Genomic DNA, 25,056 nt, shown 5'->3' with positions numbered 1-25,056 from the left:
TCTATGATTCATTTTCCCCCTTCTTATCTTGTTTCCTTCTTTCTTTTTGTCATACCTGAGCAAATGCTTGAAGGCTAGGTATTTTTCAAGCATGATGCTAGGGCTTTAAGGATAGTGATGAAGAGGATATGATACCTGCTTTCCTGTCTACCTAGTTCTATGGTGCTAGTCACATATGTTTGTGAGGTACCCATAGCCTGAGGCTTATGCTCACCTGAGTAATGAGATCTAAAGGTAGTAAAATATTTAGATATTGGAGATATTTAAGGGTTATCCCCCAGTCTCTTAGAAGTTGCCTTGCGTTTGTGCAGATTCTCCTTGTTATTGGTATTTTCTGTATAGATATCAAACTTAGGGATACTGTTTGTATAGAAATGAACTAGTTACCCATAGACTAATTCTTATACATGACATTCATTTTGGAGAAAACTCATAAACATTTGCTCAAGGCATCATTCTCAAGCCAGAATTCCATAATTACTATGGAGGACCAACCACTGGAAATGCGGTTGGGAAAACAGAAAGTGCAGTCTGCTTGTACACAGTACAGAAAAACCTCACATTTGTCAAATGAGAAAGGGGAAGTCTAAGTTGAATTTTGGTCTGCCAGAGAAGTTATTTGGTCTGTAAGAGAAGTTATTAAAGAAAAAGTTATTGTAAAGGGCCCCTGTAGGAATTCCTGTTGTATAGGCAAAACCCCTTTACTGTAAAGTGTAAAATGACTAATTTTGTGAATTGCTCCCCCCCCACACTAGTATTTTTTAAATAGGAATTTTTTGTGTGTCTGGTTTCTCTGAAGAAGGGATTGCACCACCTGTAGTGGTGTAGAAATTTTAAATGTATAAAAGAAACCCAAAGGGAGGCATGAAGAATCTGTCCTTCGTATGTAAATGGGCATTTGCTTTCATGAGCCTTAGCATCATTCCCCCACAGATCACAAGAACATGCAGCTGGAAAAAAACCCCTCCCTGATTGTGAGAGAAAAAGCACAAGCCAAGCTTAATCTCCTTTAGAGACAGAGACATTCCTAGGAGTATATAAATGAATGGGCTCCAAGGGCAGTGACAATGAACGTGTGAGAACTGAGCTGGTGGGGGTGGTGGGCAGTGGCAGGGAATATGGAAATGGCAAAAACCTTCAGCAGTTCACATTGTGCTAACTGCCTTCCTCATTTTGTGTATTCTGAGTCAGCATTAGCTAAATTTTCCAGAAAGCCATCCACAAAGTGCAGCCTGGGCATTCAAGGGACGTCACTCATTTCCCCCAGTGACCTTGACAAGTCAGAAGCTTGAAAGCAGGGAAATCCGGATGTCTCAGTTATGAAGTGGAGCAGCGGGGGCCCCAACATATTTCCAGAAGTCTCCATCCAGACTGGTGATTGTATGCTTGTGTTGCTGCCAGTGGCTGTCTGAAGTGCTTCTCTGGCTCTGAAGGGTTTGGCACAATGACCAAGTGCTTCAGCCCAGTGCTGCTTCTTGCATCCATCTGGACCACAAGGCTCTTGGTCCAAGGCTCTCTCCAGGTACAAGGTAGGTTTCTTAGCAGAATGCCAGCCCAAGGCAAGGCAAAATCCTACAACCTGTCCTAAGCCTACTAAGTTCTTGACTGTGCATTGCTGGGAGTGGGGGTAACCCTCAATGTCCACAGAAGATCTAATTGGTAGTACTGGTCTACCAGAAATGTTTTCCCCATATTGTCAGCTTCACCAAAATGATTCACATTTACCTTTATGTTATCTTGGCTTTCATTTTTGGTTATGGACTATTTTTAATGAGGATATTTTTAAACAAAATATTGAGGAGACATCATTTGTTTTTAAAAATGTTTCACTGAAGAAGACAATTATGGTTATATAACTTTTAAAGCAATCACTAAGCCTGAGGAAAATGACTAGCTTTCACAGAATATTGACCTGTTTTAAATTTTTGGAAGTGACAATATAATTATTTTAATTTCAATTATATTATGCTATCATGGGATGCATATGGTTTTTTATGGGGTAAAACATATTTATTCATTTACTTATTAAACACATATTCAGCATCTCCTGAACCAGACACTATGACCACTCTGGGTATGCAGGGGATGCATATGTTTTTAATATGCTGTAAATAGCAAATAAACTGAAAAAAAATGTGAAATATAGTTTTAAAAATTAGCCATCAGCTCTCTACCAAAGGAATGACTTGAAATGATTTCTGAGCTTTGAGATGCCTAAATGGTAACCTCATTCTGCATTATAGGCAAAAAATTGTAACCACATCACTCATTTCAGCTCTGGACAAATAAAACTTTGAGTACATTAAAAGGAAATTGTGTGTTCTGATGCTGGAAGATGCTCTGAGATATAGAATGTCAGGAACTGACATCCAGAGTTGATTCATATATTATTGTATTTAATTTTATAAGGAAAGCTAGAAGTTATATAATTGATCTTTTAAAAATACAATTACTAGAATTGTTACTGTCAAATGCATTTGGTTTCTTTGAAATCCCCCTGAGAAGACTATTCACTTTCCCCCCAAATGCTACCATTACTCAATTGTCTTTGACAATGACTCTATCACACTCTTCAGACCCTCCTCAATACTGGCAAAATTTTCCTAAGGAAATTAAATTTTTGGAAACAACTGAAAGTTATTTAGAACCATGGTTGAAGGAATGGGGGCTGATGAAGATGAGTGGATGAGAATGGGAGCTGGCCTCCTCAAGGGCCTATTATGCAGAGACACAGAGTTAAGGGCATGGATGTGTGTATGTGTATTTAAAATATATTTAATATATAGTATATATTAAAAAGGAATTATAACCACAAACCACTTATTGCAGCTCTGGGAAAATAAAAATCTGAGCACTCGATAAGGAAATTTGTGTCCCTATGCTGGGGAATAAAATCTCAAGAAGACATTTTCTAGATGAAGAAGCAGGTTCAGTGTGGCCGAGCGATGTGCCTGATGCCACACAGCAGGGGCGTCAAACTCGCTTTCACCAGGGCCACATCGGCCTCGAGGCTGCCTCCTTCGAAGGGCTGAATATCATTTCAGCTCCATAATGGTTAAGGAGTAGTTCCATTTATACAGTCCTAAAATAATTTCGGCCCTTTGAAGGCCGCTGCAAGGCTGATGTGGCCCCCAGTGAAAGTGAGTTTGATGTCCCTGCTGTAAAGGCAGTGAATAATGAAGCTCAGGTTTGGATTCAGCTCGGTCTAGCAGCTAGGCATATACTGTTTCTACCATGCCCATCATTTCCCGAGGATGCTTAAGAGTTTGCTGGTGTACCCCTTGGATACCAGCTGCCTATTTTTGTCCTTAAATAAAATTTTAAAATACTTAACCATGACTAATATTTATTAACAGCCTACTATGGACTCAGCTTCTGCGAGGTTCTAGTTATCTAGTTCAATTCTGACAAGAATTCCGTGAAGAAGACATGGCATCCCAATTTTACAGATGAGAATGCTAACTGGCCCAAGGTCCCACAGCCAATTAATATTATAAGAAATATTGAAAGCTAGGTGTGTTACCCAGAATAGATCTGCCATTACTACTACTAATATTATTTAGAGTAAAAATGAGATATGATGAGAGAGTATCAAGACCACTTTAGAGTGTAATTAATAAATCTGCAAGTACCCCCTCCCAAAAAAATAGCCCTAAGAGTCTCCAGCAATAGCAAGTTCATGGGATAAATGAACCAAATTCTAAGACAAATGGTGTGTTCCAAGAGTTCAACTCTAGTTGTGTGTGTGTGTGTGTGTGTGTGTGTGTGTGTGTCCATCTTTTCCCCATAGCACAGTGGGAAGCAGAACAGTGTGCTGGTTAGGACGTGAGGTTTTAGAGTCTGCTGTAATTGGGTTTGTGCTGCCAGTCTGCCACTAGTTGCTCTAGATCCCTGGGCTTGGGAAAGTTACTAATCTCCCTGAGCCTCAATTTTCTGTTAAAAAAAAAGACAGTGTTTGGCACAGAGTAGCATCAACAGGTTACAGAAGTTGGCATTAATATTGGTATGGTTCTCATGTAAGAGGCTGTCTGGTCACAAACACTTGCATCAGAATGCTGACCCTCAGGTCTCGCCCTTGGTGAGAGCAGGGTGCGGAAGCGAACAAGGCCACCCACAAGTACTGCACATAATACCCATACTTCTTCCCGCAGCCTCTGGCCCAGAGCACAGCAAGGTCACATGGTGGACTTAGAAAAGCTCCTTCCATGCTTTCCACAAGAATCTTTCTTTAAATACTCACCTAGAAAGTGGTCAAAGCATTTAACTGGGCATCCAATGCTCAGATCTGTGTACAAGCAAATACTCAGAAGACAGAAACACACTTATATGGACTTTTGGGGATGAAACCCAATAGGAATAATGTACCTAAAGGCATTGCAACTGACAATTTCATATAGGTCTATAAACCTCAGAACTAAAGGAAGGGATTAAAAGAACTCTCAGATTCATTAGATTTTGAGGAAAATATTCACATCTTAACAATTCAAGTGCCTCCACTTCTGCAGGAAAACAATTTGAGTACTAAAAGCAAAATGCTTTAAAGATAACATAATGATAATGTTCTTTATGATTTATTGAGCACCTACTGTGTAGCAGGTGATATGTTAAACATTTTTATTTGAATTAATTCATTTAACTCTCACTACCCTATACATAGGTATTGTTACTCTCTCAATTTTACAAGGGAACTGAGGCAAAGAGATAAAATAAGTAGGCCTAAGGTCACAGAGCCAGCTAGCGACATATATAAACTAGATTCAAATCCAGATACGACTCCAAAACTCTACTTCATTTAGTTTCTCTGTCATGCAGGTTTACTGCCTAGCTCCTCCAGGAACTTCTGAGTAAGTCTGCCCCCCAATGGTCAGAGAAGATCTGGGCCTGAAAAAGTTCAGGTTATACCAAGTGCAACATTTTTCAACCCAGCTCTGAATAGGGTTATCTCCAATCCACATTAGTTTGAAGTATTGCTATTTTGTTAGCAAGAGACCTGAATTCTATGTTTCCCAAAGTCTCAGACCATTCATTTTATGGACTCCAAAAAGGTCTGCAGCAGCAGAATCACCTAGAAAGTAGTAGCTGAAGCTTCCACATAACAAACAAGGCACCTCAATGCAGAACAGCAGAATGAACTTGGATCTGATGAGTGGTACAGCTTGGATAAGACCGAGCACCCACCAACCCAGCAGTTCGTCCTTGTGGGAAATATGTGGTCTGTGTCCCGTTATTTCTAAACTTTAATCCCAGCCACAATGACCTCACTGCTACATCAAGACAATAACACTGTGCCAAGAAGAAGAGCCTAAGGGCTCTAGATGAGGACAGTAGCAAACTGAGGGTTTGTGTGGTTCCTTTGCAGAGCTTTCCGCAATGCCATGCAGAATTATGGGGGTGACCCTTGTGGAAAAAAAGACAAACCCGCAGCTGAACTTCACAGAAGCCCAGGAGGCCTGTAGGCTGATGGGACTAACTTTAGCCAGCAAAGATCAGGTTGAAGCAGCACGGAAGTCTAGCTTTGAGACTTGCAGGTGAGAAACAGCTGGATTCACGAACAGGGCCAGAGCTCTTTGGGCTCTGTGTTCTTGTTCAGCCATAGAGATCAATGTAATCGTTCAACAAATATGTTCTGTTACAGCTATGGATGGGTTTCAGACCAGCTCTTAGTCGTCTCTCGGATTCTCCCAAACCCCAAGTGTGGAAAGAATGGAGTGGGTGTCCTGACTTGGAGTAAGCTTCTCCATGAAAAGTATAAGGCCTATTGTCACAACTCATCTGGTAAGTCAGATCTGCAGACTCTCCATCTGATGCATTTTCTCCAGGTTTCGCTAGCTCTACAACATATCTGAGAAGGGCAACCCTGAGCAGTAGCAATCATAGCAATGGTTATTTAACCCTCCCAAGACCGACTTTGTGGCCAGGCTGGATGTGGCAGGGTGCCCCTTGGAGGAAAAAGTTAGGGAAAATGCGACTGACTGGCAACATCAGGGGAAGGGCATCCCAGAAGGCTCCGTGTTACCTCCCCCACTCCATCCTATAAAATAAACAATAAGAAGAGAAGGAAATACCTATTATGGACAAAGTAATGTGCTGTTATCTCACTGAACCTTGACACTCTCCCATGAGATATGTTTAATCATCCTCATTTTACAGAAAAAGCAGCTCAGAGGATCTGAGTACTGTTGTCTGAGATCTCGTTACTATGAAGATTTAAACAGAAACCTAACTCTAAAGCCATGCTCTTGCCATTATCCTACATTCCTTTACAGGAGAGGAAACTCAGATGCTACATTTGACATTTTTTTAGAATGAGACTTGATCTCCATTTCACGGAGGAAGGAGGTAAAGCTACAAAGTAGAACTGATTTGCTCATGGCCTTGCTTGGAGACCTTGGTTGCCTTACCCCCAGTGCTTTACCTTCCAGAAAGGTTTAAGTACCTTCTCAGAAACCTTTTTCATTTACTAAATACAAATTGTTCTCAATTTGTCATAAGAACCTCTGCCTGATTTATTTCTCTTCATACATATTCAAATATCTGACCTTCTAAAGGTCATCCAGCTGAGTGGTCATACACAAGGATAGATTCCAAAATCATTCTCTAAGATCCAAGAGAAAAATGGCATCAGCAATATGTTTCCTAAAGGCAACACAGGGTCCAAGCAGTCCTCTGACCCAGGGGGCTTTGGCATAGAAGGTGACCTGAAAAACGCTTTGTATCCTTCCCTCACTTCACGGATGAAACTATGAATGCTATAGCTAAGAATGGAGGTTTGGTTGGTCCAAAGTCCTATAGTCAGCTGAAGAGTCCAGACCAGAACATAAGGCTCCTTCCAACATTTTTTTCACCACCATTCTCCCCTTTGCCTGTTCAGCCTGTATCATCTTTGGCTGGGGAATTGGTGATTCATACACCGCTTATCTTGCTCATCTCATAGACAGCCCATGCCTGTCAAATGGCTTGGCCTTTTAACTGCCTGGCCTTCCTGCCGGCTGTCAATGTGATGATAGGGTCACCAGCCCTCTAGACTCAACAAAAAAGAGTTAGGGAAAGAGGACTTGGGTACACAAGTTCTCCCACAGTTTTATTTAACTTTTACTTCTATCCCCTATATTTCTTGTTTACTTAAAGGTAAATGCATGTTAGATGGATGTTTGATATTTTTAGCAAAAATACTGCATAGATGATATCATGTACTTTGGATCACATACCGATGAAAGGCACTTAATGTCAATATGTTCCACTATTGATATGATAATTTTGATCATTTGGTTAAGATGGTGACTGCCAGACCTCTCTGATGAACTCAAAGATATGTTTCCCCCTTTCAATGTGTGGTCTACGGTGTGATATTTTGACACCATTCAAATATTCTGACCCCCGACTATCTTTCGCCTGATAGTTTAAGCAGCCATTGATGATCCTTGCCGGAATCAGTTACTATGTATGGGGAGAGGGGAGCTGTAAAAATAGTTATCTTCTTTTTATGTGTGTGTTTTATTTTGGTTTGTATTTTTCAAGTAATTATATTGAGGTAACATTGGTTAACAAAATTATATACGTTTCAACTGAACAACTCTATGATAAATCATCTGTGCATTGCATTATGTGTTTACCACCCAAAGTCAATCTTCTCTGTCACCATACATTTGACCCTTTACCCTTTGCTGCCTCCTCCAGCTCCCTTCCCTCTGGTACCCACCATACACTGTGCCTGCATTTGAGTTTTTGCTTGTTTTTTTTTTGTTTGTTCATTTGTTGCTTTCAGTTTTATATCCCATATATGAATGAAATCATGTGGTTCTTGACTTTTTCTGACTTATTTCACTTAGCATGATATCCTCAAGATCTATCCATGTTGTCACCAATGGCAGTATTTCACCTTTTCTTACAGCTGAGTAGTATTCCATTGTCTATACATACCACATCTTCTTTATCCAGTCCTCTATTGAAGAACACTTCAGTTTTCTCCATGTCTTGACTATCATGAATAATGCAATGAACACAGGGGTGCCTATTGCAAATATATGTTTTCAAATTTTTGGAGTAGATACCCAGAAGAGGGGTTGCTGGATCACATGGTAACCATATTCTTAATTTTTTGAGGAACCTCCATACTGTTTTTTATAGTGGCTGCACCAGTTTACATCCCCACCAGCAGTGAATGAGGGTTCTTTTTTCTCCATAGCCTCTCCCAAACTTGTTATTACCAGTCTTCGTGACAATAGCCATTCTATCAGGTATGAGGTGGTATCTTATTATAGTTTTTATTATATTTTATTGACTATGCTACTACAGTTGTCCTGATTTTTCCCCCTTCCCCTCTCTCCACCCAGAACCCTCCACTCCCTCAGACAGTCCCCTCACCATTGTTCATATTCTTGGGACATGTGTGTAAGTTCATTGGCTACTCTATTTCCTCCACTGTACTTTACATCCCCATGGCTATACTGCAACTGCCTATTTGTGCTTCTTAATCCCCTCACCTCTTCACCCACTCCCTTATACCCCCCTCTTATCTGGCAACCACCAAAAATCTCTCTGTATCCATGATTCTACCTCTGTTACTATTTACTTAATTTGTTTTTTTTATTCAGTTTCTGACAGGTATATATTTATTGCCACTTTATTGTTCATAGCTGCAATCTTCTTTTCTTACATAAGTCCCTTTAACATTTCATATACTAACGGTTTAGTGATGATGAACTCCTTTAGTTTCTTCTTTTCTGGGAGGCTCTTTATCTGCCTTTTGATTCTAAATGACAGCTTTGCTGGATAGAGCAATCTTGGCTGTGGGTCCCTGTTTTTCATGACTTTGAATATTTTTTGCCAGTTTCTTCTAGCCTGCAAAGTTTCTTTTGAGAAATAAGCTAATAGTCTTATGGGAACTCATTGTAGGTAATAATCTGGTTTCTCTTGCTGCTTTTAAGATTCTCTCTTTATCTTTAACCTTTGGCATTTTAATTATGATGTGTCTTGGAGTGGGCCTCTTTGCATCCATCTTGTTTGGGACTCTGTGCTTCCTGGATGGGCATGTCTATTTCCTTCACCAAATTAGGGAAGTTTTCTTTCAATATTTTTTCAAACAAATTTCCAGTTTCTTCCTCTTCTCCTTTTGTTACCCCTATGATGCAAATGTTGGAATGCTTGCAGTTGTCCCACAGGCTGCTTATATTATCCTCATTTTTTTGGATTCTTTTTTCTTCTCATTATCCTAATTGGTTGTTCTTTGTGTTCTTATGTTCCAAACCATCGATTTGATTCTCAGCTTCATCCACTCTACTGTTGTTTCCCTATAAATTGTTCTTTATTTTAATTAGTGTATTCTCTACTTCTGACTGGATCTTTTTTTATGCTGTTGAGGTCCTCACTAAGTTCCTGGAGCATCCTTATAACCAGTCTTTTGAATTCTGCATCTGATTGCTTATCTCCATTTCATTTAGTTCTTTTCCTGGAGTTTTGATCTGTCCTTTCATTTGGGCCATGTTTCTTTGTCTCCTCATTTTCACAGCCTACCTATGTTTGTTTCTATGCATTAGGTAGAGCTTATATGACTCCCTGTCTTGGTAGCATGGCCTAAGGTAGTAGGTATCCTGTAGGGTCCAGTGGCACAGCCTTCCCTATCACCTAAGGTGGGTATTTGAGGTGTGCCCTTTGTGTGGGTTGAGTACACCTTCCTCTTGTAGCTGAGCCTTGGTTGCTGTTGGCAGGTCAATGAGAGGGATTTACCCAGGCCAGACAGTTGCAAGGATTGTCTATAACCACTGACCACCAACCTCTGCCCTTCATGGAGGATCAGCTGTGCAGGGGCAGGGTGGTGGTGCTCTGATGTAGTCTATAGCTGTCCACTGGGGTGCACAGGTCCTGGGGTTTCCCAGGTGGTACAGGCCAAGGTGAGCTCCCACCTGTGTTCTTTCTGGGGCCACCCTGCCTGAGCTATACAGCAATCCGAGATGGTTGGTACTTGTGCTGGGCTTAGAGATTCCGAGGTAAAGCCAAGCTGTGAATCTAGGCTGGCTGCTGCTAGTGCCAGACCACTTAACAAGAGAGAAACATTGATTCATTGACTCTCTTATGCACCCTGACCAGGCTGAACCTGCAACCTAGGCATTCGCCCTGACTGGAAATCAAGCCTGCAGGCTTTCAATTTCATGGGCTAATACCCCAAACAGCTGAGCCACACCAGCCAGAACACAATTTTTATTCTTTTTGATGCTCAAACTGTCCCAAATTTGGCAAGTGGGAGCCCCTTTTAGTTGGCTTTTATTAACAATCTCATTAGTATTTGATCAAATCCTTATTTTCTGGCATAATAGCATGTCCCAGGTTTGCCCTGTACTTGGTCTGTTCCAGACATGTTATCAGCCATTTACTTCTCCAAGGAGCTCTGGTTCCTTAAAGTGGAGAATGTTAATTAAAAACCAAGATCTGGATGCAAGTTGTTCTAACTACTACTGGATTTTGCATTGCTTCTCAGTCCTTTTTTGTGGACAGCTAGAAAATATATGCATATTTCCCAGCTGTCCACTAAAAAGAATATCTATATACATACTGCTAGTTTACAACCTTAGGAGCTTCCACGTATAATCCGAAACTGGTCCCTGTATGCAGAGGGCAGGGAGAGACTAAGGTAAGGACAAACCGCTCCAGATTGGTAGGTGGCAGGTTTTAAAAAAAAGGAACTTACTTATGAGTCTTGTCTTGGGTGGCCTCAAGACTGGTAGGTTACTACACTGCCTGCCAGAATCTCATAAGTTTATATAGAGGCCTTCACTGGGTTAGGTCATGTACACAGGAGGCCCTAACTGAGCTCAGTCACATATACCATCTAGATGGTCTTAACCAACACCTTACTATCTCAAAGCTGGGTCCTTGGACAGCTTCTAGAACCAAAAAGTAAAGCAGAATGCACATTCCAAGGACAACAAGGGAGTGAGGGGCCTCCAATTAACCAAGGCTGACAAACCAATCAACAGGTAGTCACATCCTCTTGATGATTTCCCCCAACACACAAATAGTACATATACACATATGCATACACACATATATGTTTTAAAGTTATGGATTTTTATTGATATATATAGCCCAAATTTAACAATTCAAGTTTTTCCTTAGTTTACTTTTATTTGTATCTCTTTTTTCTTATGTGAAACATGTTAGTTCCCAACAAATAATTTAAATATATTTTCTTGTTCTACAATGCTTTCAAAATTACAAAGTCAACATTATTAGAAATAAAAAACCTACTGAGAGGTGTATAAGATTTTTTTTTGCATTTCTTTCAGTCCTTAGAAGATATCCCTCTAAAGATGTACTGGATGTACTGTCAAAGAATTTTATACAAAGTAACTTGAAAAAATTCACTGCTCTGAGTGGTTATATTATTTTATTGAAATGAATTAGGTTTACTTGCTTCTGCCTGTCATCTTTGTGAAGATCAGAGTTACCCTAACCCTCATCCTAATGCTAATCCTAAACTTACCCCATGCTTCTTTGTTTTTGTAACTTCCTTTCTTATTACCATCTTTGTCTGGGGATCAGAGTGATTTTAACACTGATTTTCAACTGTATCTTTCTTGTCACTATTTTTGTCAGCTTTGGGGATCAAACCAAAGTGCATTTAAAGCTCCGTATGCATCATCTTTTTCACGCTATTCCCTCTGCCACTGTACCCAGCCTGTTCCACCTGGCTAACTTTCTCTTCATTTAAATCTCAAATGTCGTCTTCTCCAGAAATCCTTCCTATACCCCTTACTCCTACCTTTCCTCTTGGACTCCAACCCCACTCTGTGTTTAATACCAACCAGAGCACTTGGTACATTCTAGAGAAGTTATTTTTGTAGATTGTAGGGGAAGGAGAGCCAGTTCCTAACACTTTCAAGTGAGATAGGTACACTGTGTCCTTGACCCATGAGGGATCACAGGACCAAAGAGCTGCTGCTCCCTCACACTAGGGCATTCTTGCCTACACTTAGTGAAGCGATCTTATCTATTCTGTTTATACACTGTGCTAGGCTGTATCATTTGCTATCTCATTAATCCTCAGTAAAAGGACACAAGTATATCATTTCTACTGATACTTAAACAGTGTACCACGCTGCGGCCACAGTTAATAAGGGACAGAGCCAAGATTTAAATCTTAAATCATGTTACTTCCCTGTAGCACCTTCCATGGTGATAACCACACATCAGTAACATAGGCCTGGAATGGGTTCTGAGCATCAATATTTTTTTAAAGCTTCCCAGATGAGTCAACCCACAACCAGGGTTGAGAATCACTTTTCCCTCAAAGGTCTTTAAGATCTAAGTTCCAGAGTCCAGACACTTCTGGATTCCCCTATTTCCATGTAATTACAATCATCTTGTTTACTTCTGGACTGTACTCTCTTCCCTCTGTATTTCATCCTCCACACACCTCCACTCATAATTATGTTAATCTGCTCCACAACCTTAGATAACTTCCCATTTAAGAATATGATGTAAACTAGAAAGCCTTCTGCACATAAAAGCCAGATGGTGAAAGACAAATACCATATGATCTCACCTATAAGTGGAACCTAATCAACAAAACCAACAAGCAAGCAAAATATAACCAGGGACATAGAAATAAAGAACAAACTGACAGTAACAAGAGGGGATGGGGAGGAGGGTTAATGGGGGAAAATAGGGGAAAGGTAGTCAAGGAACATGTACAAAGGTCACATGAACAAAGCCAAAGTGGGTAGGATCAAGGATGGGAGGCAGGGATGGGTGGGGCAGGGGAGGGTACTTAGGGGGAAAATGGAGACAACTGTACTTGAACAGCAATATAAAAGTGGGCATATATAAGAACTTTTATATATCAGTTGAGAACTTTTGTATATCAGTTTGTGGAGTCCAGGTGAAAATTCCTGCTTCTACAGAATAAATTCCAAATTCCTTAACACGACAGTTCTGAATCTCAATAATCTGGCTCTAAACTGTCTTCCCAATCTTATCTCTTGCTTGCAGTCTGTCATGCTGCCAGTCACGCACACACCCTACTCTCCAGCCTCACTGTGCTCCTTCTCATTTTTCTAACATAACTATGCTTTCAAACTTCTGGATTCTTGGATCATGCTTATTTCAATTGACTGGGATATTCTATTCCCCCTTCCATACTAGATGAGTTGCTCCTCAGTTCCAGCCAATCTATTTCCCCTCTCCCCGCAACCCCAATCAAACATGCTATGTTCATTCAACTTCAGGCTCTTGAACTCCCTGTTCTCTTTACTTGCAATTCCTTTGTTCTAGATCTTCAATGACTGGCTACTTTTCATCATTCAGGTCTCAGCTTAAGTATCACCTCCACAAAGGGATTTTTCTCTTATCACCCTACCCAGAGTATCTGTCTCCCCTTCCCTACCCCTTCCAGTTTAAGTTTTATCCTGTTCAATTTTCTTCTCAAGATTTACCATCCTTTGACATTTCTGGCTTAAAAAAATTATTATCTCTATGCTTCCAATATCATATAAGCCCCTTACAAGTGGGGACTTTGTCTTGTTGGCACTGTGTCCCTAGCAATTAGAACAGTGCCTGCACAGAGTTGGAGCTCAATAAATATTTGCTGAATGAACACATTAATCCCCCACACCCTGCCCAAGTGCCACTTCCTCTGTGAATCCCCAGTGATCTCCCCCTCTTCTTATCAAAATTCTCTGTCCTGGAAACAGGAACCATATTTATCTCTATATTTTCAGTTCCCAGCATAGTATATTATACTCAGTAGTTGTTTTTTTTTTCTGTGATATTAAAAAAGGTTCATTTTTTTTGAGGGAAGAACTCAGCATTGCTCAAAAATGAGAAATGTAGCTAAAAGTTCAGGGCAGAGAAAGTCAAAGATGATGTCTATCTGAATAGAGATCTTTCAAAGTAAAATGAATGGCATAAAATTCTGACTGAATATGTATGTAGTCAAATGCTTTATCAGTACTATAATATCCATGACCTTGATTTATAATTTAACTTTCAAAAATGAATGGAATGACTTTTCTTTATAGCTAACATTCCCGCTGATACTACCCACTGCCACAAATAATGAAGGATTTTAAATAGATGCAAATTCATGTTATAATGTATTCATGGCTCTGCCATTTACAACTTCTGTGACTTTGGGCAAGTCATTCAGTTTCTCTGAACTTCAGTTTCCTCCTATCTAAATGAAGATTTGATAAAATTGTTAAAAGAAGTGCTGTGGTGACTCAGAGCAAGATGCTCAACAAATGTTAGTTTCCTCTCTACCACATTCAACAGATTGAAAGGCAAACCTACCTCTCTCCCTCACCTCCCCCACCCTTTTTTGATGAATGCAGAGCAATCTGGTTTTGGTAGACCTTTGTCCTGAAGTGGTGTCCTGTGTGTATATTTGCTCTCCCTGTCCTCTCCTTCCTTTCACTTTTCCTTCCTTCCTTTATTCATCAAATACTGAGCATGTACTATGTGTTAGGCACAGTGCGCATATTATGATGACAAAGACAGGCCAGTGGGAAGGAGTGTAATGAGAACTGTGACAAGGGAAATCCAAGGAGGCACAAGAACATATGCCTAGGAACCCAATCTAGTCATCAAGTCTGCCTAAGAAAGAGACGTTCAATCTGAGACCTGGAGTATAAATAAGAACTAAATAAAGAGGGGGCAGCCTTGGCTGGTGTAGCTCAGTGAACTGAGCACAGGCCTTAGAACCAAAGGGTCACTGGTTTGATTCCCAGCCAGCCACAAGCCTGGGTTGCAGGCCAGGTCCCCAGTTGGGGACATGTGAGGGGCAACCACACACTGATATTTCTCTCCCTCTCTTTCTCCTTCCCTTTCTTTCTCAATAAATAAATAAATAAATAAATAAATAAATAAATAAAATAAAGAGGGGGCAAAGAGTACTACAGGGGAAGAAAGCATCAAGGTCAAAGGCCTGTGAGAGGTGTGAGAGAAAGCATATCAAAGAACTGAAGAAATCTCAGTATGGTAGGAGGAAGGAAAGAAAGACTGATCGGATGAGGCTGGTCACATCAGCTGGCCCAAATCATGGAGGGCCTTACAGGCCACGCAATAGTGGCAGTCACCAAGAGATTCTAAGGAACGAAGTCTGTGATTAGATCTGCATTTTTGTAAGACCATTCCAGCTATAGTATAAGGAAGTAAGACTATCACTTCTCATCCTTTTGGCTAAGATCAATTGTAGGAAGTAAGACTAGAGGCAGAAAGATCAGTTAGGAGGCTACTGGTCACTTTGTTTTTCCCTCCCCAACAGATATTTGGATTAACTCATGCTCTCCAGAAATTATCACCACCGAAGATCCCATATTCCACATCCAAAGTACAACATACACCACAGAAATGGATGGCAGAGACAATGTACACCCAACTTCATCTACTGGTGTCCCTTACTCCACTAAACCTCTTCCTGTTCTGACTTCCACTTCTCCACGAAAAAGGAAATTAATTTGCATAACAGAAGTTTATATGGAAACTACCACCACATCTACAGAAACTGAATCACATGGTGAATATACATCAAGATTCAAAAATGAAGGTGCTGGGTTTGGAGGTAAAGCTTTCCATGTCTGGTGTATGTGTGTGTGTGTGTGTGTGTGTGTGTGTGTAACAGACAATACATAGAAATTAGACTGTCTCCAGATTGGGCACTCAGGACTTGCCAAACACAAATAAAAAGGTTAATGCAAACTCAACTTTCTATAGTCATAGAATTTGAGAGTTCTAAAAAAAAGCCCTTAATGATTAAACTAAAAATCATGAGTATGAAATAGTTTCACTTGTCAAACTCAAAGACTTTTAAAATATATTACTACCTTTAATGTTTAGAAGTTTTTTAAAAATATATACCTTAAATGCATATGATTAGAAAGTTTGTTTTCTTATTAAAAATAAACACTTCTTTTTGGTTAATTAGCTCCCAACTTATCCTCAAAAAGCCACAGAGAGGAAATGGACTCTTTCTCTCATATTGCAACTTACAGAATAGAAAGAGCATGAGAGGCAAGGCCAAGGGTTCTACAGGCAAGAAGCAAGGAAGCAGATGTGGACCCAGCATCCTAAGTGGCCCCTGTGCCATCATAGAAAAGGCTTTTTTCCTTCACTATCTGTGTCTCAATCAGGGGTGAGGACTCATCATTAAAAGGGCTGTGCACAGCACTGGTGTACAAGTGAAGGACCAACAGGCCATATCTGTTTCCTCCAGGTGTTCCCACGGCTCTACTGGTGCTTGCACTCCTGTTCTTTGCTGCTGCAGCTGGTCTTGCCATTTGCTACGTCAAAAGGTAGGGTTAGTGGCCTACCGTTAGTCTTGTAATCTTTGCGATACCCCCCTCTTGTGTTTTTCCAAAGTTGTTATTAGCATTTTTCTGATCAAAATGGAAATGGCAGTCCTCTTATATTATAAATTTTCTCCCTCATCTCAGCTCTTCTCCCTACCATCCAGTCTTCCCAACTATTTCAGCACATGCATCATCATCCAGGCTTATATAATGGGTTAATGGCTGTCCCTTTGAAAATCAAGAAATAAAAGGAAAAGACTGACATCTTGAGGAAAATGTATATGCTTTATTTGATTTTCAATTCTTTCCTTTGAGGGGGAGGGTTGTGAGGTCAGCCTAAAGTTTAGCCTCTGTGCTTACTATCCCGTCTAAATGAGTCCATTAGAATGGGGATGTTTTTTAATGTGTTTGAGTGCACGTGTGTTAGCATCTCTCTGAAATAAAAGCACCCAGTGTTCTGTGCCAACACGGACATCACAGACAAAGCACTATTTATTGTTATATGTGTCACATAGGAGCCTCTCACTTTGATTTTATGTTTATGCCTACAGGTATGTAAAGGCCTTCCCTTTTACAAACAAGAATCAGCAGAAGGAAATGATTGAAACCAAAGTAGTAAAAGAGGAGAAGGCAGATAATAGCAACCTCAATGAAGAATCAAACAAAACTGATAAAAAGCCAGAAGAGCCCAAGAGTCCTCCCAAAACTACAGTGCGGTGCCTGGAAGCTGAAGTTTAGAGGAGAAAGAAATGAGAGAACACACCTGAGGCTGATTTCTTTCCTGACACGCATCCCGGCCCCAAATGGGGAAACTAAGAGAGCCAAAGAACCAAACAAGAAAGTCCAGCCTTGCTTCCTACCTGGAATTGGCTCAGGGGCACCTTTGGACTATGTAGGTAACAACAGCAAATTCCCTTCTTACTGCAAGCCTTGCTGAATCCTATCCTTCTGCCTCCAGAGCTTCCCACAGCTTTTCTAGCCTCGTAATGTCCTAATAATATCCCAGTGGGAGAAAGGAGCTTTTCAAAGCACAGGGATCTAAAACAGCTAACCAGGGCACATTTGAGAAGAGGCCTCTGGGCTGGCTGAGAATAGGTGAGTAGAGAGCCAAGAAGCCACCGAAACCAAGGCTTTCTCTATTGACTCCAGAGCCCAGATCCCTTCTTCAGCTCTGAAAAGGAAACATTTACACCACTTGGCATGTTCTTCTGAGCCAGGTAAGGGCAAAAGAAGGAAGGAAAACTTTAGCAACTGAAGGCCATAGAGATTCCCATGACTTGAGACCTGATATCTGTAAAACCAAACCAAAGAAAAAGAATGAAGTTGAGGAAATGACAGCATATTGTCAGCAGGGACTATGACTACAGACAGGGTCAAAATATTCATCTCTGAGCAATTGGAGTTGGAATCACTCTTCAGAAATACAAACATTTTCTTTTCTCCCTCTTCTGCTGCTCCTGTTCTCTCTTCTTCTCTCCCCCCCCCTCCACACACACACATACACACACACAAGAAACCAAAGAATATTTCTTACAAATTTTTATTTTTATTTGAGTTAATTATCACTGAAATAAAGTACTGTGTTAAAAAGCAATAAAATTCAACAAAAATTTGCTGAACACCTACTATATATGCACTATACAAGGTATTACCCTCTGTAACTGAATATAGTTCAGTTACAAAAGATTGTTCAGTTACAAAAGATTGCATATAATACAATGTTGTCTGAAGCTGATTGTTTTGTTTTGATATCCTTAGCTTATCCACTTTTAAAACTACTTTTTTCTGAGACTAATTAATTAATTTTCTCTAATATGGCAACCATTATAATGTTAATTTATTATTAACATAGCTAAAAAGTACATTATTACCTTTATACACCAATGCACATTTTTAATGTCATTAACAAATGTATCACTAGCTCTCCTTTTTCCAGCAAGAAGAACCTGAGAGGTGCAGAAATATTTGTAAATATTTGTGCCAAAAATAAAAGCATTTAGAAAACTTCTTTGCTCTCTTATTTACATGGATATATTATACGTTTCAAGCAAAATAAAAGTAATCTGTTGTTTGCAAAAGTAAGAGACAAGTATGGTTGTTAAACTACAAACAAGTGTAAACCCAAAGTATATGTATTGCCATGTGGGACTGTTCTTGCTTTATGGTCTTAACTTTAAGTTAATTAAGTACACACACACACACACAGAGTCCTTTTCTTAGGACTCAGGTCCTACATTCCAATCCGTTTCCAAGTCCACAAGAAGCGGGAAGCGGGAGATTCAGGACAGCTCATTTGCCCTGTTTCTCTAGCTTCCTGTCTTCTCCTCTCTAGTCTTTCCTTCTTAGACTGCTAACAATTCCTTCCCCTCAAAAGTGCCGCCCACCTTGGGCCCCATCTCCATGATCCTTTTATCTCAGAGGCCACAACTGGCTGGCATAGTCTTTTTTGGCTGGCCCACAAAGTATTATCTTAAATTTTGGTTTAATTGCCAAGAATTAAAAATGAAGAGAGTTCACATATGTATACTTTGGGATATGTTTGAAAAATGGGACGATCTGGAGAGAGAACCCACAGTCCCTCATAGCAACAGTTACCCGATACTGAGCAGTGGCTGTCCTCTTTAGAGGGCTGTGCTCTCTCCCCTTTAGCACCCTCATGCCAAAATAAAGGGGCATCTCCTACGAGATGTGGTAACACATTTGCCTTTTGCTCCCCCCACACCTGCCCATTTTGCTCATTTATAACCGGCCTGACCCTGACATTTGAAACTCTGATTTGTCCGTCCTTAAGCTTTATCAGCCTCATCTATTTCTCAGGAAATGACAATGAAAAAGAGGGAAAAACTCTAAGTTAGTGGTCTTCCTTTAACTTGTGCTGACAAATAATCAGATCTCCCACACTAGAGACATCTTATGGGCATCTCCTACATATTAGGATACTATAATCTTCTGTTAATTTAGACAGGTATATGCCCTACCCAGGAGGTAGGGGGACAATCCCTGAGACCCCACCCCACCTAATTTATGGGCCCACCTAAGTTGTTCCCAGTGGCTTTTACATATGAACAGCCTGTCTTGGCTCTGGCTTCAGACTTTCCTAAAATCTCTAAAACAAGCAGTAGCTATCATACCCTGTACCTCTTGCTAAGTGGACTCAGGCCTATCACTAGCAGCTGCCAGCCTTTGCTTTCAACTTGGCCTATCCTGGGCACCTCCAAGCCCAGCACAAGTAGCAGCCACCTGCAGATTGCTTTGTAGCTCATGCTGGGAGATCCTGGAGAAAACACAGATGGCAGCTGACCTTGGCCTGCACCTCCCAGGAGGCCCTAGAGCCACCTCCACAGGCAACACACTCAACGGGTAAACTCAGTGGGTACCAGAGCCCTGCTAAAGTAAATCACGATCCATGGGGTCAGCCACTGCACAACTGATTGTCCACAGCTGTTGAAGCCAGTTTTTGTGCTGATCAGCCTGGGGTTAAGCCCCCCCATTGTCATGCCAACAGCAACTGCAGCTTAACTACAACAGAAAGATGTACACAGCCCAGGTGGGGCACACCTGGATTGCCCAGCTTGGGGCCAGGTGTTGAGAGAGACTTGGGGGATATGTGGAAGAAGATACCCCAGAATGATTATGGGCTGCAATGAAAATAGAGTTGAAAAGGAAATTTTTATAAATTTTGATGTGGCATATGTTTTTAAATTTCTTTCATGGTTTTTGAGAAATGCAAAAATAAAGAGAGATTATTCTGAGGTTAATCAGACTTCAGATGGTTGCTTTGCTATGTTTCTTTCACTTCAGCACCACACCAAGCCTGAACCACAGAGATCTAAGCATAATAACAAAAAAGAATTATTAGACTTGATTATACAATAGGAAAATATAGTTCCTGTGGTACTATCATTATAGCAAGAAAATTTAGTCCCTAGACAAGTATCAGTTAGAGAATGTGAATTAGAGACAGAGAGTTTGAATGGTGACATTAGATATTGACAGAAATGAAATGAACTCAATTTATCTCATACATTCTCTGACCTCTGCTTGCTATTTCTCAGACCTGAGTTCATCACTTTTTATCTATACCATGACTCTCCCTATTTCCAGTCTTAGCAAACTCTCTGTCACACCTACAGTCCATACTTTTATCCTATGAGAGTGAATTTTCTTTGATATAGAATTTATCATGTCCTTCTTAGAACGTTTGAGGTCTCCCTATTTTTTCCAGAAGCAAGTCCAAACACAGCACAATCTGGAGTGGATATGCTAAGTTGACATTCAGCATCCATTTCATATGTGTGGCTTCCTAAATTGTAGAGGATGGAACAGTAATACTACTTTTCCCAGACTTTGTACAGCTGGATTTATGTAATGCAAATTAGCTTTTGCCAATTAACACATGCCCTCATGAATTAGAAGGCAGAGAAAGGAGAGACAAACTTTATGCTGTTGCTGCAGCAAGCATGATCCTGGAGATACTGGACTTATCTTCAGCAAAGTTCCAGAATCCAGCCAAGCTTCCTGGATGTGGAGAGGCAATTCCAGTCATAGCAGTGATCGGACTCAGTTTGTAGCCCTTCCAATGATTTCATAAGGGTACCTAGTTCCCTGCATTAAACTTTTTAAAAAATAGTTGGAGAAGTTTCTATTTCCTCGGAGGGAAGCTTGACTGATACAAATGACACTGAACACATTTTACAATTTGACCTCAAACCCTCACCTCAAATCTTATCGCCTGTCATTCCTCCAAAAAACACTTCATGCTGTAACTACACAAGATGATTTGCCATTCCAGAATTTAATCTACACCCTCTCATCTTTGCAAATACTGTTCCTTTTGTTTCAATTAACCTTGCTTTTCTTCCTGATTATATTAGTTATCTATTACTGCATAACAAATTACCCCCAAACTTAATGGCTTATAACAACATTTATTGTCTTGTGTTATAGATCAGGAACTGGGTCCTCTGTTTAGGGCTCTCACAGAGCAGCAACCAAAGTGCTGGCCAGGGCTGCGTCCATCTCAAGGCTCTACTGGGGAGGAATCAATTCTCAGTTCACTCATCTGGCTGCTGGCAGGATTCAGTTCCTTGTTTGCTGTTGGCCAGCGGTTGCCCTCAGTACTTTCCCAGGTGGAACTCTCCACGGGGCAGCTCAGAAAATGTCAACTTGCTTCTTCAGAGCAAGTGAAAGAGAAGAGGTACTAGCAAGATAAAAGCCATGATCTTTTAGACCTCATCTTGGATATGACACCCCATTACTTCTGTCATATTCTGTTCATTATAAGCACCTCTACGTCTAGCCCACACTTAAGAGGAGGAGGTTATACAAGAGCATGAATACCAGGAGGTAGGGATCAATGGGAGCCATTTTAGAAGGCTGCTTCCCATCACGTTAATGAGTCCTTCTCATTTCTTTTCTTTGCATTTTGTTTATATGCCTATGTCAGCATGTGCTACATTGTATTATTGTTAGTTGGATACATATTTTATTTTTCCTTTCACCTTTAGCACTTGTGTAGGACATGCAAATCTACTATATATTAGTTGGCTCATAGTAAATGCTGTTGAATTAATTAATGCATACATTCTTTGGGATTTTATGAGCTCCAAATCACAACCTTTATCAAGCAATCTGTGCTGAGTGTTGAGATCATTCAAAGCAAGACCAACTGTTCCTGTCGACCTAAATATTGATTTTCTTGATGACTTTCTTTGGGTATAGAATGCAGCTGTGAACAATCCAGAAGAATGCACAAGGACTATTATACTTGAACTTTAGTCACTGTGTTGGCCATTGACTCACCTCTGTGAGCAATCTCATGTTAATATTTGTTTTAACACGGAAACTTCAGTGTGTTTTGGATTGTGCTCAAGTCAAAGAAATTGGAGCTCCCTCAGCAACTGCAAAGCCATAAATATTGGTAAAAATTTTGGTTCCCTGGTCTCTAGGTTTTTATTTTAGTCTTAGCAATCTGGAACTCTGCACACCAAATACTATCATTTTCTAAAAATTAGAATCCTTTTGGGGACATTTCCAGAGTTTCTTATTGCTATGGCAATTGTTATTTTACTTGGGTTTAGTCTTTAGCTAAGTTGAAGACATTTTTCTGTGATCAAAAAAAAGACAAAATTAAAAATAAAATCTCTATGAAAATCAAAAGACCAAAGAGAGTGCTCCTTTGTGCATATTCTTACCTATGAAGATTATCATTTCAGCAAAAACCAACATCACAAATAATAATAGTAATAACAAAGACATATGCTACAAAACTTTATAAAACTGTAGTATCATAACAAAATAGTTTTAATCACATTATGTTTTCTCCATTAGATTTTTTTAAAAGAAACTGTTAAAGGCATACTATCAAGTAGAAGAACCCAATAGAAATTTCCATGTACTGGAGGTATAAGGAGGAGATGTCTAAATCTGAAGATCCAACACGGCAAATATATCTGAGCTGTAAATCTGGAAAGGCGTGTGGAGTGAGGTATATGCTGCTAGGAGAAATCAGAGATGATGTCAGCTCACCATGGGCATTGACTAATGTCTGGGCAGAGGCAAGAGGCAAACCTGACTCTACTTTGAACAAAAGCATGGCTTTGTCTACAGGGGAACTTGCCCTGTGTCCAAAACCCTAATGCAGGGAGATCAGAGTCAAAAATGACACAGTAATACTTCATTGAGTAAGCTGGGCAGCCTGCATCTGCATAGAAGGAAAAACTCATATGGTAGCAACCAGAGCTGAGGAACACTCCAAACTTTAATGTAAAAGAATATTCCAATCTTTGCTTTCACCTCTATATGCCCCCTTACTAATAACCCTTTCAATACATCCCCTTGACAGATTTCTAACCTCATTGAGAAAAGCCGACACCTCTACTGGACCACATAGTACTCATGGGTGGAGTTATTCCACCTTAAAAGTCAGTAATCATTTGTGGCACTCAGTTGACTACCTCCTGCCTCAGATCCTGGCAGGGCCTGGTCCCTAGAAATAGGGTAACCATCCTCATCCATCACCTTCACTTTACATACGTGGTTAGATAAGGGGGCTTGTGGCTCCTGTAGCATCTTTCTCTTTCTGGATCCTACTTAGGCCTCCAGGCTTGAGCCCTATGCTCAAAAGACGTTCCACAGAGAGCCTTGCAATGGGGGTAATTGGCTGATAGCAATAAAGAATAAGTGGGGGTAGAAATAATTATCCTTCTTACACTACCTATATATTTCCTTTTTTTTCTTTTCACAGAGAAACTGCTTGGTGAGCACCAGTAAAACTTGCATTTCTCTAGATCTGTTAGGGCAGAATCCTGCTCCTTAAACAAAAGCAACCCTCCAAGTTTATTTGGAAGCAAGGGACTCAAAGGTGCTCACAAGCATCATTACATTCTCTATGGCATTAAGGTTTTTCCCATTGCTCTTGTCTAATTCTACTCCAGTGAGTATTCATTCTCATATCTTCCACTGGGCACACGGACCACTTCTGCATGTTTCTTCCTTTCCCATCAAGCACCATGACTATTTTCTCTAGGTATCACCACAGCTACCAGGCACCACTGCTTCCACTAGGAACTGCTTCTATATCCTCTGGGAACTGCCACACTCAAAAGGCATCAACTGCCAGATTCGGCTGCTGCTTCCCTGGTAGTAGCCTCATTTGCACCCATCAAGTAACTATGCTACTTTGCTAGATGATGACTCGGCCACTGGAGACTGCTGCCTTTTCCTCCAACAACCACAAGATTCTCCAGGCACCGCCACCTCTGCTGTATTACAGCAGTTTCTGTTGCCTGTCACCAGTGCTGATGCTCTGGAATCCTTGAAGTAGCAAGAAATAGTTCTTAATAGACTTGCCAGATTTAGCAAAACAAATACCAGGAAATCCAATTAAATTTGAATTGCAGGGAAACAACAGATAATATTTTAGTGTAAATATGTACCATATATTCATATGAAGTAATATTCAGGGCATACTTTTACTAAAAAATTATTTGTTGTTTACCTGAAATTCAAATTTAACTGGGTGCCATATATTCTACTAGCAGCTTTAGTGTAGGACTAGAGAACTAGCTTTCTCTCCATTTGTGATTAACTCCATTAGTGATGGACCAAAGAAGTACTTAAAATAACCTAAAACACTCTTTTTTAGTGCAGAAAGCTTTTGCAGTTTTTATTACCATCCCTCAGACTTGATTCCATGAGAATTGGTTCATGCACAAAATCTAGTCAAAATCACCTCACTCCAACCTACTCCTCAATCCATGACTAAGGCTTTATTGCACAGTCATTCATAGTGGCCCGACTTCCTTTTCCCTTCTGGTGAATTCTCTCCCTAGGGGTAAAAAAACGAGCAAGACAGGGGAAGGTTATCCCTACCAGATGTTAAAATGCATTGTAAAATCCCTATAATCAAAAACAACATAGCATTAGTATATGAAAAGACAGACCAATATAACAGAATAGAAACATCACAAATAAACCTAAAAGCATGTGAGAATTTAATGTATATTAAAAGAGAACAAATAAGATGGGAAAAAGCTGGACTAAATGGTTTGGGAACAAATGGAAAACCATTTAGTAAAAAGGATAACATCAGATGTACCTTTCATATAATATGCCAGGGTAAACTCCAGATGGATCAAATATTTAAATTTAATAAACAAAAGTCTATAACTACTAGAAGAAAATGTGAGTTTCTTTGTAACCTCAAGTGAGAAAAATCTTCCTAACTATGATGCAAAATTCAGAAGCAGTAAGAACATGATTGGTATCTTTA

At 40.2% G+C, this 25,056-nt stretch overlaps 1 protein-coding gene across 1 annotated transcript; it reads left to right on the top strand.

Moving 5' to 3' along the window:
• The first annotated feature begins 1,257 nt into the window (after window positions 1–1,257).
• Window positions 1,258–18,287, top strand: LYVE1 (lymphatic vessel endothelial hyaluronan receptor 1). The gene is made up of 6 exons (XM_045825763.1): window positions 1,258–1,529; window positions 5,360–5,528; window positions 5,636–5,775; window positions 15,260–15,556; window positions 16,208–16,286; window positions 16,835–18,287. The coding sequence occupies exons 1-6, from the start codon at window positions 1,445–1,447 to the stop codon at window positions 17,019–17,021; spliced, it is 957 nt and encodes a 318-aa protein (XP_045681719.1). The 5' UTR covers window positions 1,258–1,444; the 3' UTR covers window positions 17,022–18,287.
• The last annotated feature ends 6,769 nt before the right edge of the window (window positions 18,288–25,056 follow it).

This window comes from Phyllostomus hastatus, unplaced genomic scaffold, assembly GCF_019186645.2.
Source record: "Phyllostomus hastatus isolate PE091 unplaced genomic scaffold, TTU_PhHast_1.1 phas_scaffold_585, whole genome shotgun sequence".
NCBI classification, from domain to species: Eukaryota; Metazoa; Chordata; class Mammalia; order Chiroptera; family Phyllostomidae; genus Phyllostomus; species Phyllostomus hastatus.
This window is presented reverse-complemented; position numbering and strand designations above follow the sequence as displayed.

Coding starts and splice junctions, on each gene's coding strand:
- LYVE1 (XM_045825763.1), top strand. CDS start 1,445: ATGACCAAGTGCTTCAGCCCAGTGCTGCTTCTTGCATCCATCTGGACC. Junction 1,530..5,359: donor AGGCTCTCTCCAGGTACAAG/GTAGGTTTCTTA, acceptor GTTCCTTTGCAG/AGCTTTCCGCAATGCCATGC. Junction 5,529..5,635: donor TCTAGCTTTGAGACTTGCAG/GTGAGAAACAGC, acceptor GTTCTGTTACAG/CTATGGATGGGTTTCAGACC.